This window comes from Tachypleus tridentatus, chromosome 10, assembly GCF_004210375.1.
Source record: "Tachypleus tridentatus isolate NWPU-2018 chromosome 10, ASM421037v1, whole genome shotgun sequence".
NCBI classification, from domain to species: Eukaryota; Metazoa; Arthropoda; class Merostomata; order Xiphosura; family Limulidae; genus Tachypleus; species Tachypleus tridentatus.
The window spans coordinates 77955340-77982809 of record NC_134834.1 but is presented as its reverse complement, the minus strand read 5'-3'; the positions used below and the strand labels follow the sequence as shown (position 1 = coordinate 77982809).

The 27470-nt window shown below is 31.3% G+C and overlaps 1 protein-coding gene across 1 annotated transcript; it reads right to left on the bottom strand.

Annotated features, from left to right (window-relative positions):
- Positions 1–320: 320 nt before the first annotated feature.
- Positions 321–23169, bottom strand: LOC143228382 (adipocyte plasma membrane-associated protein-like). The gene is made up of 9 exons (XM_076459647.1): positions 23020–23169; positions 21943–22053; positions 20573–20688; positions 19286–19375; positions 14671–14787; positions 6887–7061; positions 4708–4842; positions 1252–1525; positions 321–641 (listed from the first exon to the last, which is right to left on the bottom strand). Exons 2-9 carry the CDS (start codon positions 22047–22049, stop codon positions 321–323), a joined length of 1335 nt encoding a protein of 444 aa, XP_076315762.1. The 5' UTR covers positions 22050–22053; positions 23020–23169.
- Between the last annotated feature and the right edge of the window lie 4301 nt (positions 23170–27470).

Sequence of the window (27470 nt, the reverse complement as noted above, 5' to 3'; positions counted from 1 at the left end):
TCAATGTTAAAATAGAAATGATACAAGTACATATTAATGACCTCAGATGCATAAAGAAAGCTTTCTTAAATTTTGGACACTTCACCCTCTCTCTCAAATTTGAAGCTTGCATACAGGATATATATTTTCAAGTAGCTATTTATAAAAGAAAACTGCATATTCAGTCTGAGGTGAAAGTAATCAAGAATATCTTATATTCAAAGTTTTATTTGTTCCACTATAAACATTTACTGTAGTAAATATAACCCAACAGACAACATTAAGCATTACTATATTTAATATATTTTTGCTTTTATATACCTTCTATACATAATGGAAGGTTATGACAAAAGAGCAGCCATTTTAACTTTCATTTTTACCAAGAAAGAATTTACAAAAGATCCAACATACAAGTTATCTTGGAATTCCAACACTTCTGAAAGATATGATACACTTCCATCATTCCATATTTTGGAAGAAGCTGGAAAATCAGGGTAAAATGCTCTGCCTGTTAGGAGAAAAGAGGAGCTAATTTCTTTCTGTAACAAAGTTTGAAAATGCATTTGGGAATGCATAGTATGTAAAATTTCTCCTCCAGAATTCATCTCGATTATCATTCCATATTTTGGAAGAAGCTGGAAAATCAGGGTAAAATGCTCTGCCTGTTATGCCTGAAACATCATGTTTGGATGACAAACAGTAAAAGACTCTTGCTCTTTGCTGAGCTTTAATTTCAAGGAAATAATTTCTGTAACAAAGTTTGAAAATGCATTTGATAAATTAGCAAATACATTTAAAGAATGCAGACAAGTAAATTTCATAAACTGAGGCTAAACACAAATTTACCACAAAAATAACAGAATATGTTTGAGTCATTTACACAACTTCTTTTTGCTATTGCAAGAAAAAATAATGTTGAAGTGCACACAAACACTCTCCAAACATGCAGCCTTTTAACCATTTATATACCAGTGATTTGGAACCCAATTTCAATGAAAATGATTCACTTATGTAAAAATACGTTTTGTGAAAAATCTGTACAATAAGTATAAATGCAATTGCTGTGTATATTAGAAGTACTGTACAAAGACAAAAAAAAAAAAAACCCTACATATTTAAGCCTTTCCTATTAATTTTGAAAATTAAAAGGATTAAAAGGATTACAAAATAAAAGTTTTAAAAATCAAACTATTCTTAAACAACAAATACTTAAATCAAATTATATTTGTATCTTTTAAAATATTTAAGTTAAAATACATAATGACCCCGAACCTTGAAAGCTAAATCTTTCAAGACAGGCGAAGGCCAAAATTGAAGAATATAGTTAAGGCAAGAAGCAGCAAGGAAAGAAGACCTAGCTATGACTTTTCTAAGCAGTGGGTACTCAGCTAAATAATCACATGGTGCCAATGATGAAGAATTACGTCCTCCTGTTAGAGCTACCCAATATCCCCCAGAGGAACTTGGACGAATATTATCAGGTTCTCCTGGAAGTCTGTCTGCAAATATTTTTCTCTTACCTGCATTAGAACCTTTCAAAGCAATTCTGTAAGGAAAGTTAAAAAAATTAATAATTTGATATTATATACAAATAATAAACTAAAATCTTAGTTTAAATTATTAAAACTTTATGCATCTTAAACAATTACTTAAGAGTTCATGTAAATTTTATTACAAAATTAAAGCTACACAGGATAGTTTTCTTTACATAACAGATTGAAATTCAGGAAAATTGCAAAACTATTTTTAATACCATTCTTTTCCATACATGTTTTGAAAATATAAGGATATTAAAAAGTTCAAGTTTGGTATTTGTTTCTCTAAAGAGTTTTAAGATGTTTAGGAGAATAACCTTAATGAAAATACCCCCAAGAACTTTGGAAGCCAAAATGAGCTCACTTTTCTTGGGTTTAGCAGAGCCACTGAAATAAAGAATGATATCTTACCCTAAGATTTGTCTGATGATGCATGGGTAATTAAGAAATAAAGTGCAGTGAGATTTGTGACCTAAAGAGGTCCTGTACAAAAATTTAGAAGTTAAGGACACCATGAAAACAAATTCAGATTTTCAACCCAATGAACCTATCCACCATAGTTTTGCAAACTTTCCAAAACACAACACTATGAGTAGAAGATATCCAAATGAGAATGCTCATATAACCTTGTTATAACTAACCTTCAAGGTGAATTTTACAGAAAAACGAAAACTTTGCAGTCAAAAGAACTACTCATACTGATTAATTCTGCAGGTTCACATTTTTTATAAAAAATATGTGCTAATAAATAAAACATAGAACTTGGTGCAGAAAGAGCCCTTTCCGAGCAGTAATCCGAATGTTTTAGTTTTTACATTTGCCGCTAGGAAAAGTACTGTGACATAATATTTGCCAAACAAACCGCCAGCACGTTGAATGTAAATAAACATGGCCAGTGCATACAGAGAAACAGAAGCGGAGTCTGTTTTGGCTTTGTGTTCTGAACAGTGTCGTGTAGAGCCATATCAATTCAAACCTACTCTGAATGAACCTAGAACTGTTACTTTTGACACAGATCTGACAAGTTCTAGTGATGAGAGCAGTTCCACGAGCGAGAGTAGCAGAATTGTGAGTGATACTGATAGCGCCCAGGCCAATTGCCAGTCGGTCATACCTCCAGTGGAAGAATGGTAAGCCTAAGTCATGACAACAAATATGGTCTGTATTATTTCACGTGCAATTTTAAGCAACTCGAAACCTATCTGGTGTTTATAAATTATTGGTACCATAGACTGAGTTTTATTTGTTTATACTTTGCCAACTATGATAACTAATACTCAGCCCTTCCACAATCATTGTACCGGGTATTTATGACTCGTAACAATGAATTTCAATTATACGTTATGATTCTGTCTATAAAATCAAACTAGATGTAGCAGTCTGAATAGTTAATTTAATATTTACCATAAATGTATAATTTGTATGACATATTCCATATGTTTGTGCAGGGTGTAGGTGTGGTTTATGCGAGCAGATGCCAACCAGGAGAGAGTGTGTTTGTTGTCGCTCATATGACATTTTTAGACTGATTTTTAGACAAAAAATAGTCTCACAAAGTATGTAATCCAAAAAAAGCACCGATAGATTTACATCAAACACCAGCACTGAAAGGAACGAAATGTTTGGCTCACAACGAAGTCTGTTTGGCAACTATTACATCATAGTTGTAAAACGTCACAGAAACAGCCGAACGACTGAGAAAAACTTGAGTTCGAGGACCCGCATATTTTGTTTCATTTTTTACTCAAAAACTGAAGTGTTTAAAAATATGGCAACCACACAGGAATTATACCTAACAAAAGTACAGTTTCTAAGGTAATTATTAAATTTGTTGAAATTTCACCTTTCAGTTCAAGATCAAAGCAGTATATTGTGTCAATTCAGCTATTTTAAACCACCCAGATGGCACTCAGTTTTCAGCATCCTCATCCCCTACACAGCTCACCACACACAGTTAATTACTGAAGATTTTGATTCCAGAAAATTTAAGCTGTAGAAGTAAATTCTTCCAAGAGACACCATAAAGAGGAGTCCATGTCAAGACAAGAGAATGAATGGATATGATGGGAACTTTCCTAAATTCCTTCAGTAGCTATACTGAAACAAATATATTCATCAAAAATTAATAAAATTCCAAACTGAATTGAGTAACTTATAACCAAATGATAAGAAGAAAAGTATCAGAGAGACAAAAAGATTGGCCCACCAAAGTCACTGCTGTCACCATCCTAAACACACTATTCTGGAGACAAGTATAGTGCCACTTAGGATGTTAGATTTTCTCCAATACAAAACTCATAGAAGTAAAAAGTTCAACAATCAGAATGATGGAAAAGGAAAATTAGGTGTCCAAAGCAAATTTTTATGATTATGAAAGCTAGATTGAAGTCAATGAACATAATCAAACTTATAGTTGCACATGAAAAGCAACCAATGTTGTAAATAGTGAAGGTTAAATGCTGCTGAAAGAAAACGATAAGAAAAAAAGTACTGATAAAAGTATCTTTGTATCACCATCAAAAAACTTACTCAAAAAATATATATATAACACAAGACAATTCACATGATATACAGGAGAAAACATGCTTGCCATGGAATTATCATGAGGTTAAGGGGGAGCAAGTGAAAAATACAACAATCAAAAGAACTGGTGCATACAAGTAACAAGGCACATACCTACTCAACAGGAGTGGAAAGTTAAAATGTAGTTGCAAAGGACAGTGTTTAAAAGTAAGGAAATTCATCTTTATAGGATTATAATAAACCATATGAACAAATGCATTAAAAATAAAGAGGTTACTAGAACTATCAAACTTAATGGCAAGGTTCTATTCATCTGAGAACTGAGTGTAGACCTTTCTGGTAATGTCTACCATCACCCAAAGAAAAAACAAAAGTATCTGCATCAGGAATTATATCTTCATCCTACAACAGTAGTTAGAAGATCAAGCAGTTAAACGCTGCAATCATAGAAATAATTAGGTATTACAGAAAATTCTTGCACAGACTTAAATATAGAAAACATTTCATTCATAAATAATTGTAAATGTATAACTATAACAGTTATAAATACCTGTATCTATTGTGTTCAGAATTTGACAAACAATAGAACATTCTTTGTTTGCTTAAATATTTGAATACATATCAGCTTAACAAACATTTACACAGAAACTAAAATTACATCCACACTTACTGTAGAATTCTTCGATTGCTCCATTCTGCAATCAGTAATTCTGATTTATCAGGAGAAAGCTGGACTCCATTTGGGAAATACAAGCCATCTGCAACAACTTTGGTTGCTTTTGTATGAAGGTTAAATGATAATACTCTATAGACAAAAAACAACAAGGACTGATTAAAACAAGGCACTCTAGGAAATAATCTAAATATAAAAAGAACAGACTGTTAAAAAACAAGCTACAAACACATGTTCTACAAGCAACTAAAATGAAAAATCAAATATGTTGTAGACACAGATAAATAACCTTTTAAGAATAGATAGAAATAATTTCAAGAAAGGTAAAAAAACCTTAAGGAATAAAAATAATCCTAACAAAGCAATATATGAGAAACTCATTTAGATATAAATGAATTTTATTTGTTTGAATTTAATGTAAAGCTACACAATGGCTATCTGCACTAACTGTCTCTAATTTAGCAGTGTAAGGCTAGAGAGAAGACAGTTAGTTACCACCAACTTTTGGACTACCCTTTTACCTATGAATAGTGGAATCAACCACTATAATGTTCCCATGGTTGAAAGGGTAAAAATGTTTGATGTGATGTGGATTTGAAACTGCAATCCTCAGATGGCAAGTCAAGAGCTCTAACCATCTGGTCATAATTGTAAATGACAAAAAAAGAAACAAAACAGTAAGAATTCAAATAGATAATGAAAAGTCATATAAGCTAGATATGAGATCTCATTGCATAAATTACAAATAAAGATAATGTGGTTCTACCAATAATTCTATCAAGTAACCCAACATAAACTACCTAGTAAAATGAAAACAAATCATGCTAAATAAATATTCCATGAGAGTTATCATGTAATGGGCAGAAAAAAATTTGGGAAGGAAATAACAAAACAGAAAATATTCACTTCATTTAAACAATATTCCATGTGTTTTTGTAATTTGTTTATAAAACTGCTAACAGAACACAAGGAATGCACTTGAGAGGTATGTAGAAAATGTTCAGTGTTTTTTTATTTTTGAAAAACGCTTAGATAAATTATTCTTACAGGGTTGTGGCAACAATATACAGACAATCTAAATAAGAAGTAAGTAAAATCAAAGTTTCATATACAAAAAAATTGACTAACACTTGCACAAACCTTTGCTAAATGTATTAATATTGTACTGCAAAACTTGTTTTTACACTTCTTTAGTTTACAAAAATGTTTTAACTTTTGTACTCCCTTGTCAATTAATTAAAATAAACATGTAAAAATATTTTCACAAGACAAGTCTGGTCTTACATCATACAAATATTGTTACTAAATATTAACCCGTGGACATACATTTTCATCTATAATTTTCTTATACATTTTTAATACAAGAATTACTCATTCACTTTACAAACAGATTCTTCTAAACCAGTTTTCACACCAGACTACTTCTGAGTCCATGACTTTGTTAGTTACAGGATTCCATAGGAGTGACAAAAGTAAATAAACAAAAACATCAACACTGCAATTAATCCCACTGATCCCTGCTGAACTTTGTTCATGTTATCCATTCCTGCTGAACTTTGTACATGTTATCCAGAGGAAACTAATCACTTCATCAAATATTTTCATCAATTCTTTACATTGAGGTTCCTCACACTACACAAGCTGCATGTCATAATTTCAAATGGAAATAAAAATACCATATATATTATAAATAATTCCATTAATTACTCACATTATACACACAGAAAATAAGCAATTCTAATTTTTTTTTTGTTAGTTCTTTACATTAAAGTGTTGTAACAGTCTATAACATCAAATTATTGAATATGATGCAATACATGGTGAAAAATATAAAAACAAGCACAATCATCTATCAAAAGTCAGAGCTTGTATGCACAGGGTGAGACAAAAGTTACAATATAGTTGGTACCAAAGAAAACATTATGAACACAAGTGAAACCTATTTAATTTTTGCTTGTTTGAAAATAAAACATTAGAAATTGCATTATATTCCAAATAAAATAACTATATAATCAAATCTGCCTTCCACTCTGTACATACGTACGTGTCAGTTTGGAAATTGCAAGTAACATACACACATGTCAGTTTGGATATTGGAAGTTCATGAATCCTAGTAAATTATCTTGACTAATACTAATTTTTAAATTGTTACATTTTGACAATGTTAATTTCTTACCGACCACTATTGCTGTACTCAAAAGCAATATAGAATATTCTATTAAAAGGCCATTTAGTACTGGTGTCAGTAAAGTAAATTATTCCTTGTTCTTCATCTATATCCAAGTCATTTGGTAACATTATGGGTTTTCCTTCTACTTCAGTAGACAATGGTAGAAGGGTTTCAACAGAGCCTGTAAATATTCAGAGCTTTTGATAAACAAACTACAGTATAATAATATCTACAATGACTTTTGACATACAGGACATGAAAAACATTTATGCTAATTACAAAAGGTAATTTTACTTTCTGGTAAATTTCATCATAGTTACTTACTTATGAAGCATTTTGAACTTAGAGCTTTATCTCTTGGAATCACCTGTCCATCAACAAATTTATAATAAAAATGGGCAAATAACCATAACCCACATAAATGGAGGTCTTGCAAATACCATACTTCCATGTTGCATCATAAACCTTTTCAAGATCAAAGAATATTGATACAAGATGTGTTGTTTGACAAAGGCTTCTCTGATTGACATTTCAAGTCGAATAATGTGGTCCATGGTGGAGGATTGTCATCAGAACCCATACTAAGTGGGCAAGATGAGGTTGTTTGATTTGAGGAACCAAACAAGAAAAGCATTAACCATCCTCTCTAAGGTCTTACAGAGACAGCTCATCAAAGCAATTGTATGGTAGTTTGAAGGAATCTTGGAATCCTTCCAGAGTTAGAGAAAGGTAGGCACCAGGCATCAGGAAAAACATTCTCCTGCCAGATCCAGTTAAAAACAATCAGAAAAATAGCAAGAGAAGCAGAAGATAGATGGCACACATCTCGTAGTGCACATCATCAGGTCTGACCTATGTGCTGCCAGACCCATGAAGGACCAGTTTGAGTTCCATCTGTGTAAACAGCCGATTATAGTCATAGAGACAATCAGTTCAAAAGTAAAGTCTTGATGGCTGAGAAGGAGGAGAAGTGCTAGTTACCAGGCAAAAGATTTCACCTAGAGTACTGATGATGCTCCAGGCATCAGTTACTTTCCAGCCATCAGAGAGCAAGATCAAGAGTGGGACAGAATTATATCACCCACTGACCTTTCAAATCTTGTCCCATACGACTTTGGAACTGGTGATAGAAGATATGCTGGTTGTGAACTTAATCCAAGATTCCTTCTAGCTTTGACGTCTTACTGGCCGAGCATGTGCATGGGCCTGCTAGAAAGTGATGCGGTTTGAGTGTGGACTACCTACAAAAAGTATTGCAGGACAGTTTTTGAACCTTCTGTACCATGCAGCAGGCAGGATTCCACCCAGAAGAGGATATCGTGGAAAACACGTTGAGGTTTTAGGAATACATTGAGCAGCTGCCTGTATAATACAGTCAATCACAGCTGCTACACAGTAGTCTATTGATAGCTTACAGATGATGGCAGTATCAAGTTCTGCAATAGCAGTGAAGGAAGGCCAGTTGGCATGATTCAGTTTCCACCAGGACACATGAGTCAGGTGGCACTGACCACAGCCAATCTCACTCCAAATCATAGGAAAATGATCATTGCCTCATGGATTATTGTCAACCTTTCATGAAAAGTGGGAGAATAGTGAAGGTGAGCAAATTGATAAATCAATAGCAGTAAAGGACTGACTCGGTACATGAAAATAAGTATAAGAACCAGTATTAAAAAAAGAAAGGTTGTGATCAGAGAGCATATGCTCCATGGAGCAACCACTCCCATCAATATCAGTATCTCCCCATAGGGGAGTTTTTCCTTAAAATCCCCCAGGGTTAAAAATGAAGATGGCAACTTATAGGTCTCTTCAGGATACACATAGAGAGAACAAACAGTGATGGTAAGACCAAAGGAAACACGAATGGCTACAGCCTCCAAGGGTATGTTGAGTGGCAGAGACAGGGTGGGCACATGCTGATCAACCAACAGTGCCACTCCTCCATCACACAACCTGTCATTTCTGCACAAAGAAAACTGCTGAAAGGTGACTGTATCAGCAGGTATCAGAAATGTTTCCTATGAGGAAAGACATACAGAATGGTAGGAAGCAATCAGTGTTTTGATGTCATCCAGATTATACCGTAAGCCTCAATAGTTCCATTGTATCAACATGGCCATTTTTATTTATGTGTAGATGAATTGGGTGGACAGCCCTTCTGTTTTCAACTAAGTCTTTTTTTATTTATTTTCTTTATTCAAGGGAGATCTGTCGACCTCCAAGGATCCTGCCCTGGGTTGATTGGGCAGGTCTGTGTCATTGGAAGAGGATTCCAGCAACTGAGAACATGAATGAATGATCATTTTGCATCTTTGGATGGGAGAAGAAGATTTACCTGAGGAATTTCCCTTACCTGGAACCAAAGGAAGTGGATCTTGGGATTTGCTGAAAGGAATGTTAGGGACAGCAATGGGTTTTGATGTTGATTCACCAACTACTTAACAATAGAGGTCAAAAGACTTTTCATATGGTTTGAGAATGATTCTTTTGGAGGCACAGAGAGATAGATCCGTTTGCATTTCCACTGTAGTAGTGGAATGAATTGCAGCAGCATACGTCCGAGATGAAGTGGTGGACAGTAACTTTTGAGCCTCATTGTAAGCGTTGTTTGGAATCATCTTAAAATGCTGCACCTCTTCTTCCTCCAACAACTTATGAAAAGAAAAAAAGCAAGAGGGATGACAGCCATTACAATTAACAGAATATGGATCTGTTTCACACTCATAGGCATCCTTGTCCTTGCCACTGCAACAAGCACATGTCAAGAAACCATGACATGATGTCTTGAAGTGAACAAACCACTGACATTGGAAACATCCAAGAGGGTTCAGAATATAAGGCCATACCTTGCAATTAAGATAACCTGCCTTGATGGTAGCAGGCGTAAATGTTAAAATGAGGACTTGATATCATAATTCCATCTTTGCGAGTGGAGATACACCTCACTGCAGAAACTCCTTGGATGGAGAAACCAGCAAGAATCTCTGAATCAGCTATGTTCTTCAAATCCCTCTCAAAAATAACTTTTTGATGAATTCAAAGTAGCATGGGGCATAACCTCAATGGGTATATCCCCAATTGCCTTTGAATGTAAGAGGAGTTCACTGTGTTTAGATGTGGATGTTTCCACCAATATGTCACCAGAGTGAAGCTTTTTGACTTACTTTGGAGAGCTAGAAAGTCCAGCTAGTCTCTTCTCAATAAAAAAGGGAGACATTTTCCCTAAAGGTTTGTCTGAAAGAGAATGTAATATAAGAAAATAAGGTACAGGTGTTACAGATGTTGAAAATTGCTGCCAAGAATTTTCAAGACATGGTCGTTTTCCTATTGACTGTTTTTTCACTATTTTATTTAAGTTTTTATTTGGGGGATCCATAATAAAGAAAGAATATTTTGGTGCACACTGACCCCACCCATGATGGAGCCCAAACAATGACACTGCAGGAATACCAGGGTTTTGTGAGCACTGTACACAAACACCAGCATCAAGTACAATGTCCACAACACCTGTTGAGAAAATCCAACACTGGTATTTTGTTGATCATAGCTGAAGTGGACTAGCCGATTGACCCTTGGAGAGCCACTCCAAGGTTGCCCATCTACAGGAATTAAAAGCCAAAATGGTGCATTAAGGTTGTACCCCCGAACCAACAGGATCCTCTCTTCCCCTTCATGGGTCACCATGCATGGCAAATGCATGGGTGAATATTTTGGTTCCAGAGGAGGTAAACTGGAAGAACAGAACCTTCCTTGGGAGGTACCCTCATCAGGTACAGGAATCGACACCAAGAGAATGTGCAAGGAACCAAGCTATTTTGTGTGAAGAGGTGAGATATCATTTCAGAATATACTTTAACATAGTACAAGAAATAATACATTCGTAAAGCACACATCTCTCTTTAAATCAGGAGAGATTAACTTGAAACGAATACACCACTACATAATTGCTACTCATCTTTTTATTTGATGATCACCAATATTTATACTGACCTTTGAACAATAATCAGAATAAAACCTTTAATTGGTATATTTTTCGAATAAAGTTAACCTACAAGTATATTTTAAATATTAAGTTCAGATTCTATGAAATTGGGATGACAATTTTTAAATTTGAACATATTCTGCTTGTTTTCAACTAAAGTTATTACTACTGTGTGACACACTGCTGTGCATTAGATTTCCAAAGACTTTTATAGGCAATAAGTACTTAGAAATTGAGCATTATATCATTATAACCTTCTGTCAGATATGGCATATAACTTAGCAAACCATAAAAGTCAGACATAAAAAGTTATAAAATCTTCAGACATCACCACAATTATCAGTCAAAACTATTCAGTTTCAAATCATTATCTTTATACTTACATTCCACAAATTATTTCAAATCCTCATGGGTAGTTGTTTGTGTATCAGCTTTACACATACATGAAATTCTTCACATCATTCAGTTACCAAATTAAAATTTGGCAATTATAGTTCTAAGTTTTCTCCCTAAACATTACATAGTTTACTAACATATATTATTCTTATTTTTACATGTGTATAATTACATGTCTGTGAGAAAGATAAAAGTCCCTTCTTAATCATTTTATGGAAGTTAATCTATACTTTTTTTTACTTAGTTTGTACTTTTTTATATACCTGTTACAGATGAGATTTATGATCATATTAAGTTCCAGCACATTTCAAAATAATTCTGCAGTAAATGCTAAAGATACAAGTTTATGACTTTACTTGCACCCTTTTAAAAGTAATATAAAAATAGCTATAAATCATATAGGTTTTATAGATTATTGAATGCTGTTTTTAATAACAAATTTTAATACACTTTACTACATTTAGTTTTCTGTGTAATAGTAAACTTTCTAGACATGGTCAGGCACAGTCAGAGTTGGCCAATCATCAAAACAATAACTAAATGCCTCTAGGCTTTCAATACATTATTTCTATATAAACAATGGAGGACAGTAAAGGAAATCATATACATAAATTAGATAGTTATTAGATAATTAAAACTTAAAATTTTTATATTTATACAATTTTATAAACTTTATTGAAGCCATCAACAGCTTCCACTTCAAAAGCACACTACATGCACATGTTTCAATGCGCCTTCTTATTTGTCTTCATGAGGTATTTACAAAACACAATAGTTTAATTTTTTTTTTGCTCTGTCATTGATATTACACTGCATTGTTATTTTTATAATTCCTTGGTCAACCAATATAATACACCAGACCAAATACTAATGCACTAACTTATGGCCTTTCATCTCTGATCAGTACTTCTTTTTGTTTTTACATTTTATTATTTTTAGTGATTCTCAGACATTTACAGCTGTAATTTTGCAATGCTAAACTAAAATTGTAGTTTTATTTCTCATAAAATTATGTTATGTTGTATTTACATGTTCTGCTATAGTCAAGTTATCTAGTAACTTCTGTATGCTAAATCTGAAAATAATATTCATTTTACTCCATCACGTACAGATTTTTCACAAAATGTCAAACGTATTTTTACACAAGTGAATCATTTTCACTGAAATCGGATCATATTTTTTTACGCTTAAAATATTGACAACCATTTGCTCTAGGTTTCTCTACACCAATCTCGACACTAGTCTTATCAATTGTTCTAGAACCTGTGAAAAACACACAGCTGCTGTATAAATGGTTAACAGACTGCATAAAGTGTCATTTCTGAATAATATGTATTTGAGTGTATACTTTGGTACTATTTTCTTTTCAATATGTTTTATTATTTGTTGCTATGGTAAATAAGAGATTGTTTGTTTGTTTGTTTGTTTTTGAATTTTGCACAAAGCTACTGGAGAGCTATCTGTGCTAGCTGTCCCTAATTTAGTTGTGCAAGACTAGGTCATCATCACCCACCGTCAATTCTTGGGCTACTCTTTTACCAACGAATAGTGGGATTGACCATCACATCATAATGCCCCCACGACTGAAAGGGCAAGCATGTTTGGCGCAACGAGGATGCAAACCTGCGACCCTCAGATTACGAGTTTCACGCTGTAATACGCTTGGCCATGCCAGACCATATAAGAGATTGTGTAAACAACCCAAATATATTCAGTTATATTTGTGGTAAATTTGTTGTAAAGAAAGAAATGAAAAACTTTACACACTTTATCATTGCACATATTTTGGAACAAAATGAGGCAATCAGGACAAATTATGGGCTCCACACAAAGTTTGCACCATTTATGCATTTTCATTTAATAAAAGTTTTAATACCCATACCAGCCATCTTGAAAATACATTTTTACTTCAAGTGAATTTCTCGTCATCATGGATTTATGTGTTTAAGAGTTGGGACAATGGATTAAAGGTAAGAAAAGGTCTTTACCTTTTACAATTCCAGTGATCTGACACTATAAATCATAGAAATTACCACTGTTTTAGTTCATGTAATGTGCAAGGCTATAACACTTCAAATGAAAAGGAAACTTATTGTTTCAACCTTCAGTCTGCTATAAGACCTGTTGCTCATGGAACTGATGTACCTGTACCTACTCTTCTGAAGACTCTTAGTACAGCTACATCTAATTCTGAATCTGATGTCAACAGAATTGATGATAGAGATTATTTTCAACCTGGAACACCTGATGAACCATAACATTTCAAACAAGGTGAACTTAATGATTTAGTGAGAAATTTATGCCTTCCAAAGGATTCTTCAGATATTTTGAGGTCCAGACTTCAGGCTAAGATCTTACTTTCTCTAAATTCAGCATTTTACTGAAAAAGAAATCATAAGAAATAATTTACTTTTTGTTTTGTTTTCTCACATATGGATCTCAAGATAGTATTTTTAACTACCACTGAACTCTTGCTAAATCCTTTTTCAACAGCCACTTGCTTAATTAGTAACACTTCATTACTTAAATATTTCTGTAAATGCATGTATAAAATGCAGAGATTTTTGCACTTCTATATGACATTATTCCTGGTGTGATGGCATGATGGCTGCAATGGATTTTCTATAAACTGATGCTTCCAAATCACCACCTAATTCTTTTTTGACTAGCACATGTATAAAGTGCAAGGTGTTATTTTCTTCATTTTCACACATGAATTGAATTGATGGTTCTTTGCTATTTAAATAACTGGGATTTACAAAATCGAATGTGAATGTGGGAACATTTATATTGGTCAAAATGAAAGGAATTTAAAATATAGATTAGAGAAACATAAAGATTGTACAGGAAATAATAAAACAGAAAACTTTTCTATAGAAGAACATATAAAAACAACACAACAAATGATTGTATGAGAAAAAAAAAAACTACAATTTTAGCTCAGCCTTGCAACATTACATCTTTAAATGTCAGAGAGTCACTAGAAATAACAAAATTTTGAAAACTAACAAAAAACATTTAAAAAAGATGAAGGGTCATAGAGTCAAGACATTGATATTTAATGTGACGTTTTATAAAGCTTGGTCAAGGAATTCTACAAATGACAGTGCAACATAATATCATATAACAGAGTAAAAAATTATAAAATACTGTGTCTTGTAAATAGCTTCTGAAGACAATGAAGAGAGCATTGAAATATGTACATGTAGTGTGTGTTTTAAAAGTTGAAGCTGTTCATGGCTTCAACAGTTTCAAAGTTGTGTAAATATAAAATGGAGATTTTAATTACTTATCAAATTTTAAACAAATACAAAAGTGCTGATCATTCACGCTTAACTCAGATATATTCATCATCATAGCAATTACACACAAAGAAAAAATACATGAAGAATTAGCAAAATGCACACACCTGATTTTACATTGACCATCAAGATTCCATAATATGCATCAGCAACATACAAGTTTCCTTTCTTATCAAATCTGAGCCCAAGAGGCCTTCCACAGATTGAACCTTTCTGTTGCAGCTCTTTATTTATGCAAGAAATCAAAATACATGGGAATTATATTCAAGAAACTTTATGAATAAGAAACTAATTTACTTGTATATTGGTGGCAATTAAACAGTTATTCTTTACAATTTCCATAGTTTCAAAATATTTTTAGAGTAGATGATAATGAAGATGCATATTTATGACCTACATACTTCAGTTAAGCACCCCTTGAAAGGTTTAGTTTCTAAATAATAATTATATGTGGTTAGAATTAAAAAACAAAATTCATAGCACATACTTAAAGAGAATTTTAAACATCAGCTGAAGAATCCTTACTTTCAACTAGATTTAATTAAAAATTCAAATGTTTACTTTAAAGCATTTGATAATTTTTTATGAAGATATATTTAGTTAAAGTTGTTTGGAAATTTTTAACACTCTTTACAGAGACACAGTTTCATTTTATATACTGTAACAGATTTACAGTTGTTCATTTATTTTAGTGCCTACACTTGTTTTAATAGTTTTCTTTCTTGTATGTGACACATTTTCTCAACTGTGTATTGCACAAGCTGTCCTATTCTTAACGTTTGCAGGGAATTCTTGAAAGTGTAAAAACCAACAATACTTATTTGAAGAAAGCAAGTGAGAATATTACTGAACGTTCTACAATCTCACATGACTACTACAGAAAAGCAGCTAGTCAAAGGAAGGAGAGAGAATAGTCTGAGAGGTACAGTTAATATACTATAGATCTTGAAAGCTATAATTCTCGATAATATCTATTAATCGGAAAGCTGCAGAACTGGACCAGGAACATTTATAGATTTTGAGCATTATAAACTGTTCAACTTCAGTGGATAAATTCAGATGTTAGTAGTTCTATAAGGACATTAAATATCTTCAATGAAATTAGAACATATTAAGTGTGCGAGGCCAATCAAGCCTAGCTAGCTTAAGTGAGGTGCAATAATATTAACTAAGAATTTATTTGTTCACCATGGACTTTGATTGTTGACAAAATATTTAGTCCTATACTGGATATAAGACTGAGTGTTGTCTGTAAATTTGTAAAATTATTGTATATAAACTATCATTTGCAATAACTATTAGTAATAACTGTTATTATAAATTGTATTGTTTTTATGTTTGTATATTAAAATATATTTGTGTTAAAAAAGGAAATTGTGTGTATCAATCTTGTTAGCAAAACATAAAGTTGGCATATATTAACAGTTAATTAACTAATAAATTCAGATTTATGGTTAAAATAGTAATATGTAATGTGCATACATAATAAATCAGAAACTCATTTGAAATAAATTATAATAAGTAAAAATACAAGGAAGAAAAATTAAACTGAAAGGCATTTGTTATCTCAGTGAATACATTTTTTCATGGTGTTGTATAGTTGTTAACAAGAACACTTTTAGTGAAAGAACTACAAAAGAAGTTATCAATGCAGTTTCAATTCAAATATTCATCTAAAACATTCTCTATAAGAAACTTTTTTTAGTTTCAAAATCAAGATTCATCAGTCAATTTAAATCAGTCTTCAAGCTCATGAGTTAATTACAGACAACTGATCAGTTATTCTCATATGAGACTTGGATAGTTGTAATAATTGTAAACATTAAGAAGAAATTATAATTTTAAATCAGCTAATTAATTTTACAACATTAATCACTTTAGCCTTAATTTTGATTAATAGATTACTTTCAGACACACTAAACAATGTAATTTATGCTCACAGATAATTTATTATATCAATTAATCACCAAGTTCTAATTACTATCATTCCACTATTACACTAGTGAAATTTTCTTTAAACAGTAGAAAAAAAATTTAGGTTGGTTTTATTTATTTTTTTTATACATAGTTTTTCTTAATTAACTTAACATAAAAAACAACGGACTTTATTTGTTCATAAATGTAATGTTCAAAGAAATTTATAACACATAGTTGGGCATGTTAGAAGTTATATAAAAAGTATATGACCAGAAAATATTAGGTGTCATATCGACAATTAGACTAATTGAATGTCAAAAATATGCCTAGTAACTATTTTGAGTTCACAAGTCCAATAAAACTTAAGTTTACTTTTAAAAATAATTAGCATATGGTAAGCAAAGTAAACTAATATCTTACTTACATAAAATTATAAAGAAATCTAATTAGGTTTACAATTTTGCTCAGAAATGTCGAATGTGTTATCAATTCCCATTCACTTTGTGTCAAAGAAGTAACCACATTAATCTAGTTAATCTAGACTACAGGATATTAACCACAACAATAAATATATGTACCATTCATAAAATACCATTGAATTTGATGCTTTTACAATTAAAACAAAGCTTATTATCAAGGATAATTTCTTGTATTGCTTTGTTTCAAAATAGTAGTTTAGTGCTGTAGTTTTTTGCCTGAGACATTTCATGTGGTTTACAAGTTTTGGTTTGATAAATGCAACTACATTCACACTAGCAGTAAGTACCATAAGGAAGCTGACTGTATAAATAATTAGCATACAAAGACAAAAAGATGTTTCAACGTCCTAGCTCATGATATCCAAACACTAGTCCTCATTCACTAGTCTTAAACTAAATGTGAATAAAGAATATTTACTCAATATGTTATATTTAAAAGTGTAAGGATATACACAAATGTAAATAAAGACTATGTTGTAATTGTATTTGTCTGTCTGTCTCTCTATTATAATAAAAAGTTGTATCTGTGCAATTTACACATACTGAGTAAACCTTGAGGATGTGCACCTAAGTGTTACTAACTCATATGTGTGTGCAAATGCACATCTTTTTAATGCAGCAAGGTAGTGGAAAAACCGTGTAGAAAAAAAGTAATTCCTTATATTAGAAACAGGAATCACAGACAAAAACACATGTGCATGTAAGTGTTTATGAGGATGTGACCATCAAAGTGACATGAGAAAAGAACCTATAATTCTAAAATTTTGTACACATGCTAAGTGGGCCCTGAGGTTGTGCACCCAGGTATTATTACTTATCCATTTGCATATGTCTTTTTTATGAGGCAGTTGGCAAAAAGAAAAACACATAGAAATAGTTCCTTATATTGCAAATAAAAATAACAGACAGAAATGTATGCATATAGTTTTAATGTGGTAAGCTACTGAAAAGCCATACAAAAAAATAAGTGGTTCCTTGTATAACAACTTTTAATAAGTAGAAAACCAGTGAATTTTGGTAACAATGTATTCATACAATGGCTTTTATGTCCAGTTGCTTACAAAGAAAATTATTAGGTTTACACATGTGTGTGTGTAAAGAAACATGGCATTTTACTTTCTTCATTTCATCTTGCATTTCAAAACGCATGTAAAAGTAATACTACAATCCTAATACATACAATAGTAGAGTTAAAAAAAAAAGAGAATTGGAAATAGAAAGTGAAAACAAGAAGCAAATATTACTTGGTCTTATAAATACAGACAAAGAGTAGCAGCATTGATATTTTTTTTTTCAAATTGTTAACAAAGATTGGAATAAAGGCTGTTTTAAGTTTAATTGAAAGAAGCAAGTCATAATTTTACATTTCACTTCCTAACTTTAATTTCTAAAGACTAATTAAACCAAATTGTTATTTTTATAATGAGTAATATTTAATAATATAATTTGCATTTTATTTCAATTTATAATCTGCATTTTGGAATTTTCTATCAGCTAATTTAATTCCATTTTATCTTGTACTTACAATAATTACTTTTTATAATTCTTTGAAACTTCTCCATTAAAACATTTTACTTTTTTTTTTCATCTTTTATTGTGCATTCTGACATCATATTGTTAACCATTTATTTATTTGTAGTTAAGCAGAAAGCTACACAAAATACTATCTGTGCTGCCCTCTATGAGTATCAATTCCTTTTTACTGCTGAGCCACTATTAACCATTTTGATTGCACAGTATTATCTAAAAATTTGAAACACATTAAATACTATGGACCACACAGAAAAAAAATAAAGCGCTGTCCTAAGTATCAGAAGAAAATAAATAAAAAAGCTTATTTGATTTCTTTACCCAATTACAATTTACAGTTAATTTGACAAGAATCAGATATTCTAGAGCTACTTTAAAAATTAAAAGTAAAGCTTCTCATAAACAGAAAGAGAGAAAGCAAGTTGTGCTGTATTTAAAGGCTTTGTTTTATGTCACTCAAAATAAACTTTGGTAAGGTTAATATTTTTTTATCTTTTTCAGTTCCAGTTTTGAGACTTCTTAAAATTACGTAACTGATAAACATTTGGACAATGTTTCAAATAAACCTATGACAACAAGTCATCCTTCACTAATTTATTAGCTTACTTTATTGTATATATTAAGAAATACATAAATAACATAAAGAAATTAACATTTAAAATCCTGTAGTTATGCATTTGGCCATTTGAAAGTGTTAAAATCTACAGTTTTCAAAGTATGTCATGTTGCATTATTTTGATAAATTGTACCTCATTATCTAATTAAAACTCATTAAATTTTTAATGCTGAAACTTACCACAATCACTTCCAGTTTTAGTCACAACAGTAAGCTTATCTTTGGAAATTTTAACAATATGTCCATCACTTGTTCCAGTGTATATGTCTTCTAGATTTAAAACAATAATTTCTTAAATCTTTCTGTTCAAGGAAAATGAGAAATGCAGTAATAATAAGTGTATAAGACTAACATTAAAAAAACAAATACTTACATAACTTTCATATTTTTCCTACTAAACAAAATAAGCAAATATGCTGTGAAACACGCTGACATCTATAATTAAAACATTTTCATGTTGTTAGTAAATTACTAAGATGGCCTGGGAGTGAAAAAGTAGAAAAATGTGAGAATATTTTCTGCATTTATAAAACATGTACTTTTTTAAACAAGCAGACTTTTGGTTAAAACTCGATTTTTTTCTCAGAAAAAATCAAAGTTTACTTTTTTTAAATATGCACATATATTACATTATTACAAACTGTACTTAAACCTAAAAATTCATAAAGAATAAAAATCACATTTTAATAGCTTCTGAAATTTTGAAACTATTAACTTAACACAAGAAATTCAAAATTTCTATTCAGAGAGTATGAACAGTACAAAACCCAGTAACTGCTGAATGTAACATATTTTAAGATGTAAATAAAAGGTTCCCATGAGCATATACCAGTGTTATATGCAAGTTATCTAGACAAGAGTAAAATAATTTTTTCATATGAAAATTTAACACATCATTAACAATAAATTAAATTCCATATAATAAAAGTTTCTAAAATTTGCATTGATAATGGTGTAATGTAATATGCAAATAGTTTATTGAGCTTGGAACAAAAGAAACTCAAATCTAGGTTACATGTATATGAATATAGGTAATAATAACATGGGTAAAGAACAAGGCAAAAAATGTCAATTAGAAAGAAAGACAATGATTAAAAGGACAAAGAAAATAATAGAAACATATGAAAAAGTCAAAAAGTATTTTGGAAAACAGTATCAATAACAGCTCTGGTAGGCCTAAGCCAATTATTGAAACCATATAAATCAACCAAATTAATATTTACAGTTTTCTAATCAATATCCATTACTGTCTTCTACTAAAAGGCTCCCAGTTATTGTTTAACACTTACTTGTAAATTCTATGATTCTGTTTACCCTTTCTTATAATTTGTTTGCTTTGATCATCAATTTATATTTATTTACTTTTTTCCTCTTTCTGTAACTTTGTGTTTCTCACCCTCCATTCCCCATTGTACTTTTTATAACCATTGGCACACACACACACATATATACATATATGTACTTTACTTTCATACACTGCAAGTGATTCTGGTCCTGCAATCTTTCCTTGGAAAAGGATTTCAGCTTTATTTAAATAGTCATTTGCGGTCAAAGCATCTTCGAACTTACTTGGTAATTCCACACTGAAATATCAAAATATTTAATGACTAGATAACTATGCATTAACAACATTTGATATACTATTTCTGTTCAGAATATTAGAGCACTTCACATGAATTTAGATATTAACCATTATTCAATAAAAATGTTTTTTCTGTTTTTTTTTGTTATTGTAATAGTTTTAATGCAATATGCACGTTCATAAAAGTTTGAAGTATACTTAAGTTATTCATTAAATTACATTCTACAAATATACAAACAAAAACCTTTTTATTAAATGACGATATTGTTTCTACATTTAGTTTATCTGTGAATTGTAAAGTAGATTTGACACTTTTAAATAAATATAATCTTACATCAACTCATGCTGTGTGTGTGCAAAAACTCTTCCAACAATTTTGGAATTAGTAATACCAAACATAATAGGACAACTCAGTGATACTCAGGGGACATCATTACCTAATTGGTCAGTCTCCTGTCCTTTTTTTATTTGACATACCAGGTGGGGTTAAAATACACCCAGAAGGTCATTGAGGCATGATGTGGATCTAGGAGGTTTGCAGAGTTGCTGAACACAATTGTTGCATGAGGTTCTGTGTTTTTGAACCATAACAGAATCCTGGAAGTGACATTTTTAAACTATTTTCATACCTTCACTCATAAATTAGTAGGTCCAAACTTGGCACACTTGCTCAGGCACCATATGCAGACAAATAAATTTGTAAAGCAAAAATATCTGTTATTTCACACCAAATTCATGCACCTGAAGGAGAAAACATACTCAAACCTGATGATACACATCTCCAAAACATTTCTTAACATAATCAGAGTAGCAACAAGAAAGTCTACTGTATAATGTTTTTTTTTTCAAGTACTTTTATAAAGTGTTATAATTCCAGTAGTTTACTTCCAACAATTATTGCTATCTAAAAATTAAAAAAATTAACAAGTTTACAGCAATACTGTCAACAATAATCACTCATTATACTCAAAAAAGTGTGCACTGTTTCTGAACTAAGCCAAGTTACTTATATGTATTACAATTTAAGAAATTTACAATGAAAAGGAAAGGTAGAAATCTTAGAAACATGTTTAATGATAAATTCTAAGGAATAGCATAATATCTACTTTTTAAAAGCTTTCTTGTCAAAAAATACTAATTGTTATGCCCTATACCACTTCTTTCCACACGATTAATCGTATGAAAATGAAATCAAACAAAACTGCTATATCCTCTGCATGATGATAAGTTATATAACGCATATTTTAATACTTACAAGTACTTTGAAGGTTGGAAGTCAAGCAGCCCTGGACCATAAGCTACATACAGTGTCAACAACACACTGGCAACAATTAACTTGAGTCCCACCTTTATTATTCCCATACTTCTAAAAATAAACACATCTATGTGTAAGTACAAAAAAGTTACATCAAATCATATCATTTGTATTAAAAAAATTTAAAAACATAGTACATTCCAGTTCTCATAATTTGAAATAATTTTATTGTTAACTCAGACTTATCTGTTTTTTTTTTCTTTTTATTCAACATTTCTTCCTGAAGTCTAATTTTTTTTTAATATCAACATTAAAAGGCAAGCAAGATCTTCATGGTGATTCTTATTTGATTGGCCAATTGGTGAAAACTACTGACAATGGTATAACTTTGTCAAAGTAACTTTCTAGTATTTCTTATTTGAAAGTTTAATAAATTTTGTTTTCTCATTATTAATTCACTTATTTAGTGTACTAAATAGATGCATCTGTTGAAAAATTCTCCAAGATCGATATCAAATTTAAGTACAAATGACTAAAACAAAACATAAGAAAACGTTAGCTAGATATTCCCCATTTCTTAACTAAAGACGAAATTTTTGACTTAGTAATGCAAGGATATTTACAAGCACACTTTTTATATATGGCCCTTTACTTACAATTTAAGTTCATGAATTTCATTAAAGAATTATAACCCATTTATATGCATTTAAATTATTTTTATAATGCTGTCAAATAAAATAACTTGCAACTATTTTAAAGGCATCTTTCAATTTCTGTTTTTTCCGACTTCATATAAATCGACTTGCACTTCATAAGTAGTCGGACCACGGTATCGTAAAGTTCAAAGTTCTGTTAGCTGTATGATTTTTTTAAAAAACATGAAGAAATGTCATTCAAGAAATTGAAATCTTGGATAGAATATGAGATATACTTTACGAGTTACAACACTGTCGAAAGAAGTTAGTGTGTTAAAACTAAACCCACATTTCACTACTCCAAACAATTTATTTTCAATAATATTAGTAAATACATACATTTCTTTAAACAAATATAGATTGTATTAGACAACACCCTTACCTTTTGTTTTTAGTCAAACCATGAACAAAGTTACTAATTGACAGACTAATTATATTTTCTCTATTTCACTTTTTGATTTAAGTTTTTCAGAGTAATCAGTGTATTTTCCTAAATCACGTGATACATGATATGGGTACCAAGGTTACCAGACTTTGGATACGAAGAGAAGAAAAACAACTGGACTTTAGAAATAAGCCCTATCTTCCTCGTAATTCTTAATTCAGCCATTTATTGTTATGTGTTTAAGTTTTGCTTAGCTGAATAAATATTAATTAACTGGCATTCACTTTTGTCAGTTTTCGTCATAATCGACCAAGACTAACAACAAGCCGAATTCCGTGTTTTTTACGCGGAATTGGCAGCAGTGATGGGCGTTATTGAGTTTTTATATACTAATATTTTATTGGAAACATACCAATCTATATCGAGAATTTTGGGACATCAAATCTCTATATCTGTATTTCGATCGCAACCTTTAGAGAGTCAGGCTCATTGTTGACTTCTTTCCCCAACCTGTATAATTGTTTGTTTACGTTTCTCTAAATATTAATATTATGTTAACACGAGGGCCAGAGTTTGTATTCCAATACTTCATCTAACTTTTTCATAAGGCCATGTCCATGTATGATAAATTATTAGCATTTGTGCGTGATCAACACTTCGCTGACATAGCTCCATCCAATTGTCCTGCACATTCACGGACACTTCCATATTTTCCCGCACACTTTTCACTAGCTCAACTTACTAGAAATGTATTTACATATATACCATATAATACACCGAAAATATTTTATCCAAGTGATATATCGCAAGAACTATTTGTGGGTAACTTATATATTATATTTAATGTAGCTATTTAATAGAAAGAGGTGCTTAGATAATATTTCATCTTGTACGATTTATTTCATAATTTCTTTCATTAAATTGTTCTTGTACAGGTTTTAATAGAAATACTTCATTGTCACATGTTGAGTCAGATAGATATTTCGGGCATGTTTGAATACCCGCGCAGATATGTTGCTAATATGCTTTTTGGTACGTATTATGTTGCAGTTAGTATTTTGTTTTGAATGTTTTGTATTCATTTTGTGATATGTTGTGCTAAACTGGACATACCTATTCCAGAACTAGTCTAACATACGTGTATACGTACTTTTGGAATGCTTATCGTTGGTGTACCTTTGTTTCGTCCTGGCATAATTTACGTGTTACCATACTTTGTTCATTTCATCATTTATATGTTTCTTCTAATTTAATTTGAAATTATACGTGATTCATAAGAATTTAGTTGATGTGGTATTTTGGAAGTATATTCCTTGCTGGTGTGGAATTGAGGAATGTTTTAACATTTTAGTTGATTTTGTAAAAAGAAGTAGTTGTGTTTTTAGTACGTTTATTTTAAGTCTGTATTTATGGCAATATTCTTGTCTTATTTTTAGTTGATGTTGTATATTAGTTATTGCTATTGCCAGAGTTGGAGCGTTTTTCTTGATTGCCATATCATCTGTGAACTGTGAACCGAAATCTTTATTAGGAGCATGTTACTGACGTACATGATAAAATGTTGAACCACTCCTCCCTGTGAGAAGCCTGTCTATGGAAGGTTCCTCATCATTAATTCCACATTTTTATCTTTTATAAAGTTGGACAACAAGCGAATAATACCAAACGATATTTCCATCCCCCCTCCTTGGCACAGCGGACTTACAGCGCCAGAAACCGAGTTTCGATACCCACGGTGGGCAGAGCACATATAACCTATTGTGCAGCTTCATGCTTAATTACAAGTAAAGAAAATTCCATTTCATTCATGCGGAACCTAGAAACGTTATTCCATACAATGCCGAATGCTTTATCGATAACGTAGAAGCATGTTACACTGCATTATTTTAAACTAAGCGTCTATTACTGTTTCTACTACTTTTACCAAGTGATCTACAGTTTGTCTATATTTTCGGAAATGCCAAACACTCTTGGATCAAAAATGTACATCCATTTCAGTATATATTGTTGCCGATCAAAGCTTCATAGATAACCAAAACATTGTAAAATAATTCGTGGGGACCATTTTTTTACAATATTTTTTCCTGACCCCATTGAGAAACTGTTTGAAGCATGTGCTTACATTTCGAATGTCTCAAGTTTAAGATGCAAGCAAAATTTTCTTCCTGGAGTTTAAGCACACAGGATATATGTATAGATAGAAAACTGTAAGAGGAAATAGCCAATATATTCAATGTTTTTGGAATCGTTTTATGAGGCGTACAAGCTAGTGAAAAGTAAATGAATCCGGAAAAATTCCAGGCAGGCGGTTAACCTGAATGTATAATAAATTATAAGCTTAATATCACTTAAGTGTTAAGAAAATGGTCGTTTTGTTACGCTTACTTTAAGATATAGTGCATAATGAAAAATAATTATAGTGGAAGAATATATATGTAAATAACTCTTAACCAGTAACGTTTGTAAAACACAACATATATATATATATAATCAAGAAAAGCAAGATCAGTTCTAGGAATATCACCGTGAATTATAAAATTAGGGATGTAAAATAATATTTAAAAACATTCTAACAAAATATTTTTTTCCTTTGAAGCTAAAGTTTTAAATTAAAATTAAATTTCAGAGAATGGAAATTAAAATATATAGAGAACCAACTAAGATACGCTGATTTTAAAAATTAAAATTTTGTTGTTGTTTTATAAATTATCTCATCTAAGTGATTTAAGTGTGATACATGAAAGTTTAAAAATGAACTTCGAAACTTATATTGAAGTTTTATTGCAATAGATATTCCTTTAAAACGATTGTTATTGCATTCACTATGTGTAAAAGGCTTGAAAAATTGCAGGAAGATTATTTTCTAATTCCATAAACATTGAATCCAGAACAACTAAAAATTATCAATATTTGTATACAGATCTTGCAACCGATAGCAACAAAGTCAATAAGATATCAAGCTAAAAACCAATATCAAATTGATCAAACATAAGGTATTCTTAAATTGCGAATAAGTTAAAGTTCTTTTGAGGTTTCGGGTAAAAATTGTTGCGTCTGTTTTATTTTTATTCTTATTCGCTGTTAGAGATAATTTATATTTTACTGCGTTTCGTATTGACTTTCTTTTCGTGAAATAACTCAGATTTTCAATGATGGGCGTCGCTTACTAGAACATTGGTATAATGAGACGTTTTCCGCCATACAAATTAAGAAAAATTCATACAGGATTAAATGTTACATTGTTACGAATAATAAATCAATTTTATACCAAATTATGCAGTTAAAATAGTCTGATGTATCCGTGATATCATTTCATTATCTTAAGTGTATAATACTGGATGGACTGTAATGACGACTTTGTAGTGTGCGAGTACAACTTCACGTCTCAAAGTTAATAATTATTATAAATACAACACCCAAGTTTTCGAAGAAACATTAGGCGTTGGTAAAATGTAATGTTTCTATTTCTTTCTGTAGTTAAGCTACGCCCTTAATGCCTTTAGATATTGAGCTTTTACAAACGATATTTCGTTTTATAATTTTATTGTAATTACATTTTCGATACAATTTTGGACATATGAAGACGTAGTCGATTAAACTCATGTTTTTCACGAGACCATATAACGCTTAAAATTCGTGAATTTGGTCACAAAAAGTAAAACAGACATGATACATGAAAAAGGCTGTTTCATGTAACTTGTTTCAAATATGCTTGAGAAACGTAATGCTGTTCATAATAATACTGGCCTTAAGGTCACAGTATTTAATCCTATGATAATCGCACTGAACATCTTTGGAAGAGTTGGGCTGGTGGTAGACAAAAGAGACAACGAACCTAAAACGTTATCTCTGTGTAGGATAGTTAATGGTATAATTAAAGCTTTTTTAATATCAATTTATCATGTTTTGACGCTGAACTTCATTATTGTTATGATGTTAGACAAAGAAGGTCTGTTCACCAACACATCTCGTACTTTGGAGGCTCTTGCCTCTGTGATCATTTTAGATCTCTTTATATACAATCGCAAGAAAATTGCTCAACTTGAAGAAAATTTGAATGTGCTTTCCAACAACTGGGTGTAGGACGAGATTGGAAAATTTTGAAAGACCTTACAAAGACAGCAAAAGTGTTTGCTATTTGTGGCTGGATATGCATGATAATAATTGGGATCATTGTTGTTTGTCTAGTAGTCCAGTTAGACCAAGAACATTACCTATTCCATCATTATTATGGTCTTCAGCCGAAAACTGCACCAAACATTTCCTCGATACTTGTATGGGTAGACTGGATCACAACAGGGATACTTTCAGTAGGTATTATACTCTTTGGAGTACTATTATACCTTCTTTTTTGTAGTACTATTTCCTTGGCTTTCATTCAGCTAAACAATATGTCTAGTGTGCTAAATATGATCCAAATTGATGCAAGAAATATCCAAAATGTTCGT

What these genes read in the sequence shown, in the direction of transcription:
- LOC143228382 (XM_076459647.1), bottom strand. Translation starts at nt 22,049, where the DNA reads ATGGGAATAATAAAGGTGGGACTCAAGTTAATTGTTGCCAGTGTGTTG. An exon ending in TTCCAACCTTCAAAGTACTT is followed by an intron (nt 20,689 to 21,942) that starts GTAAGTATTAAA and finishes TTGATATTTCAG; the next exon opens with TGTGGAATTACCAAGTAAGT. An exon ending in AGCAATCGAAGAATTCTACA is followed by an intron (nt 1,526 to 4,707) that starts GTAAGTGTGGAT and finishes CTTTCCTTACAG; the next exon opens with AATTGCTTTGAAAGGTTCTA.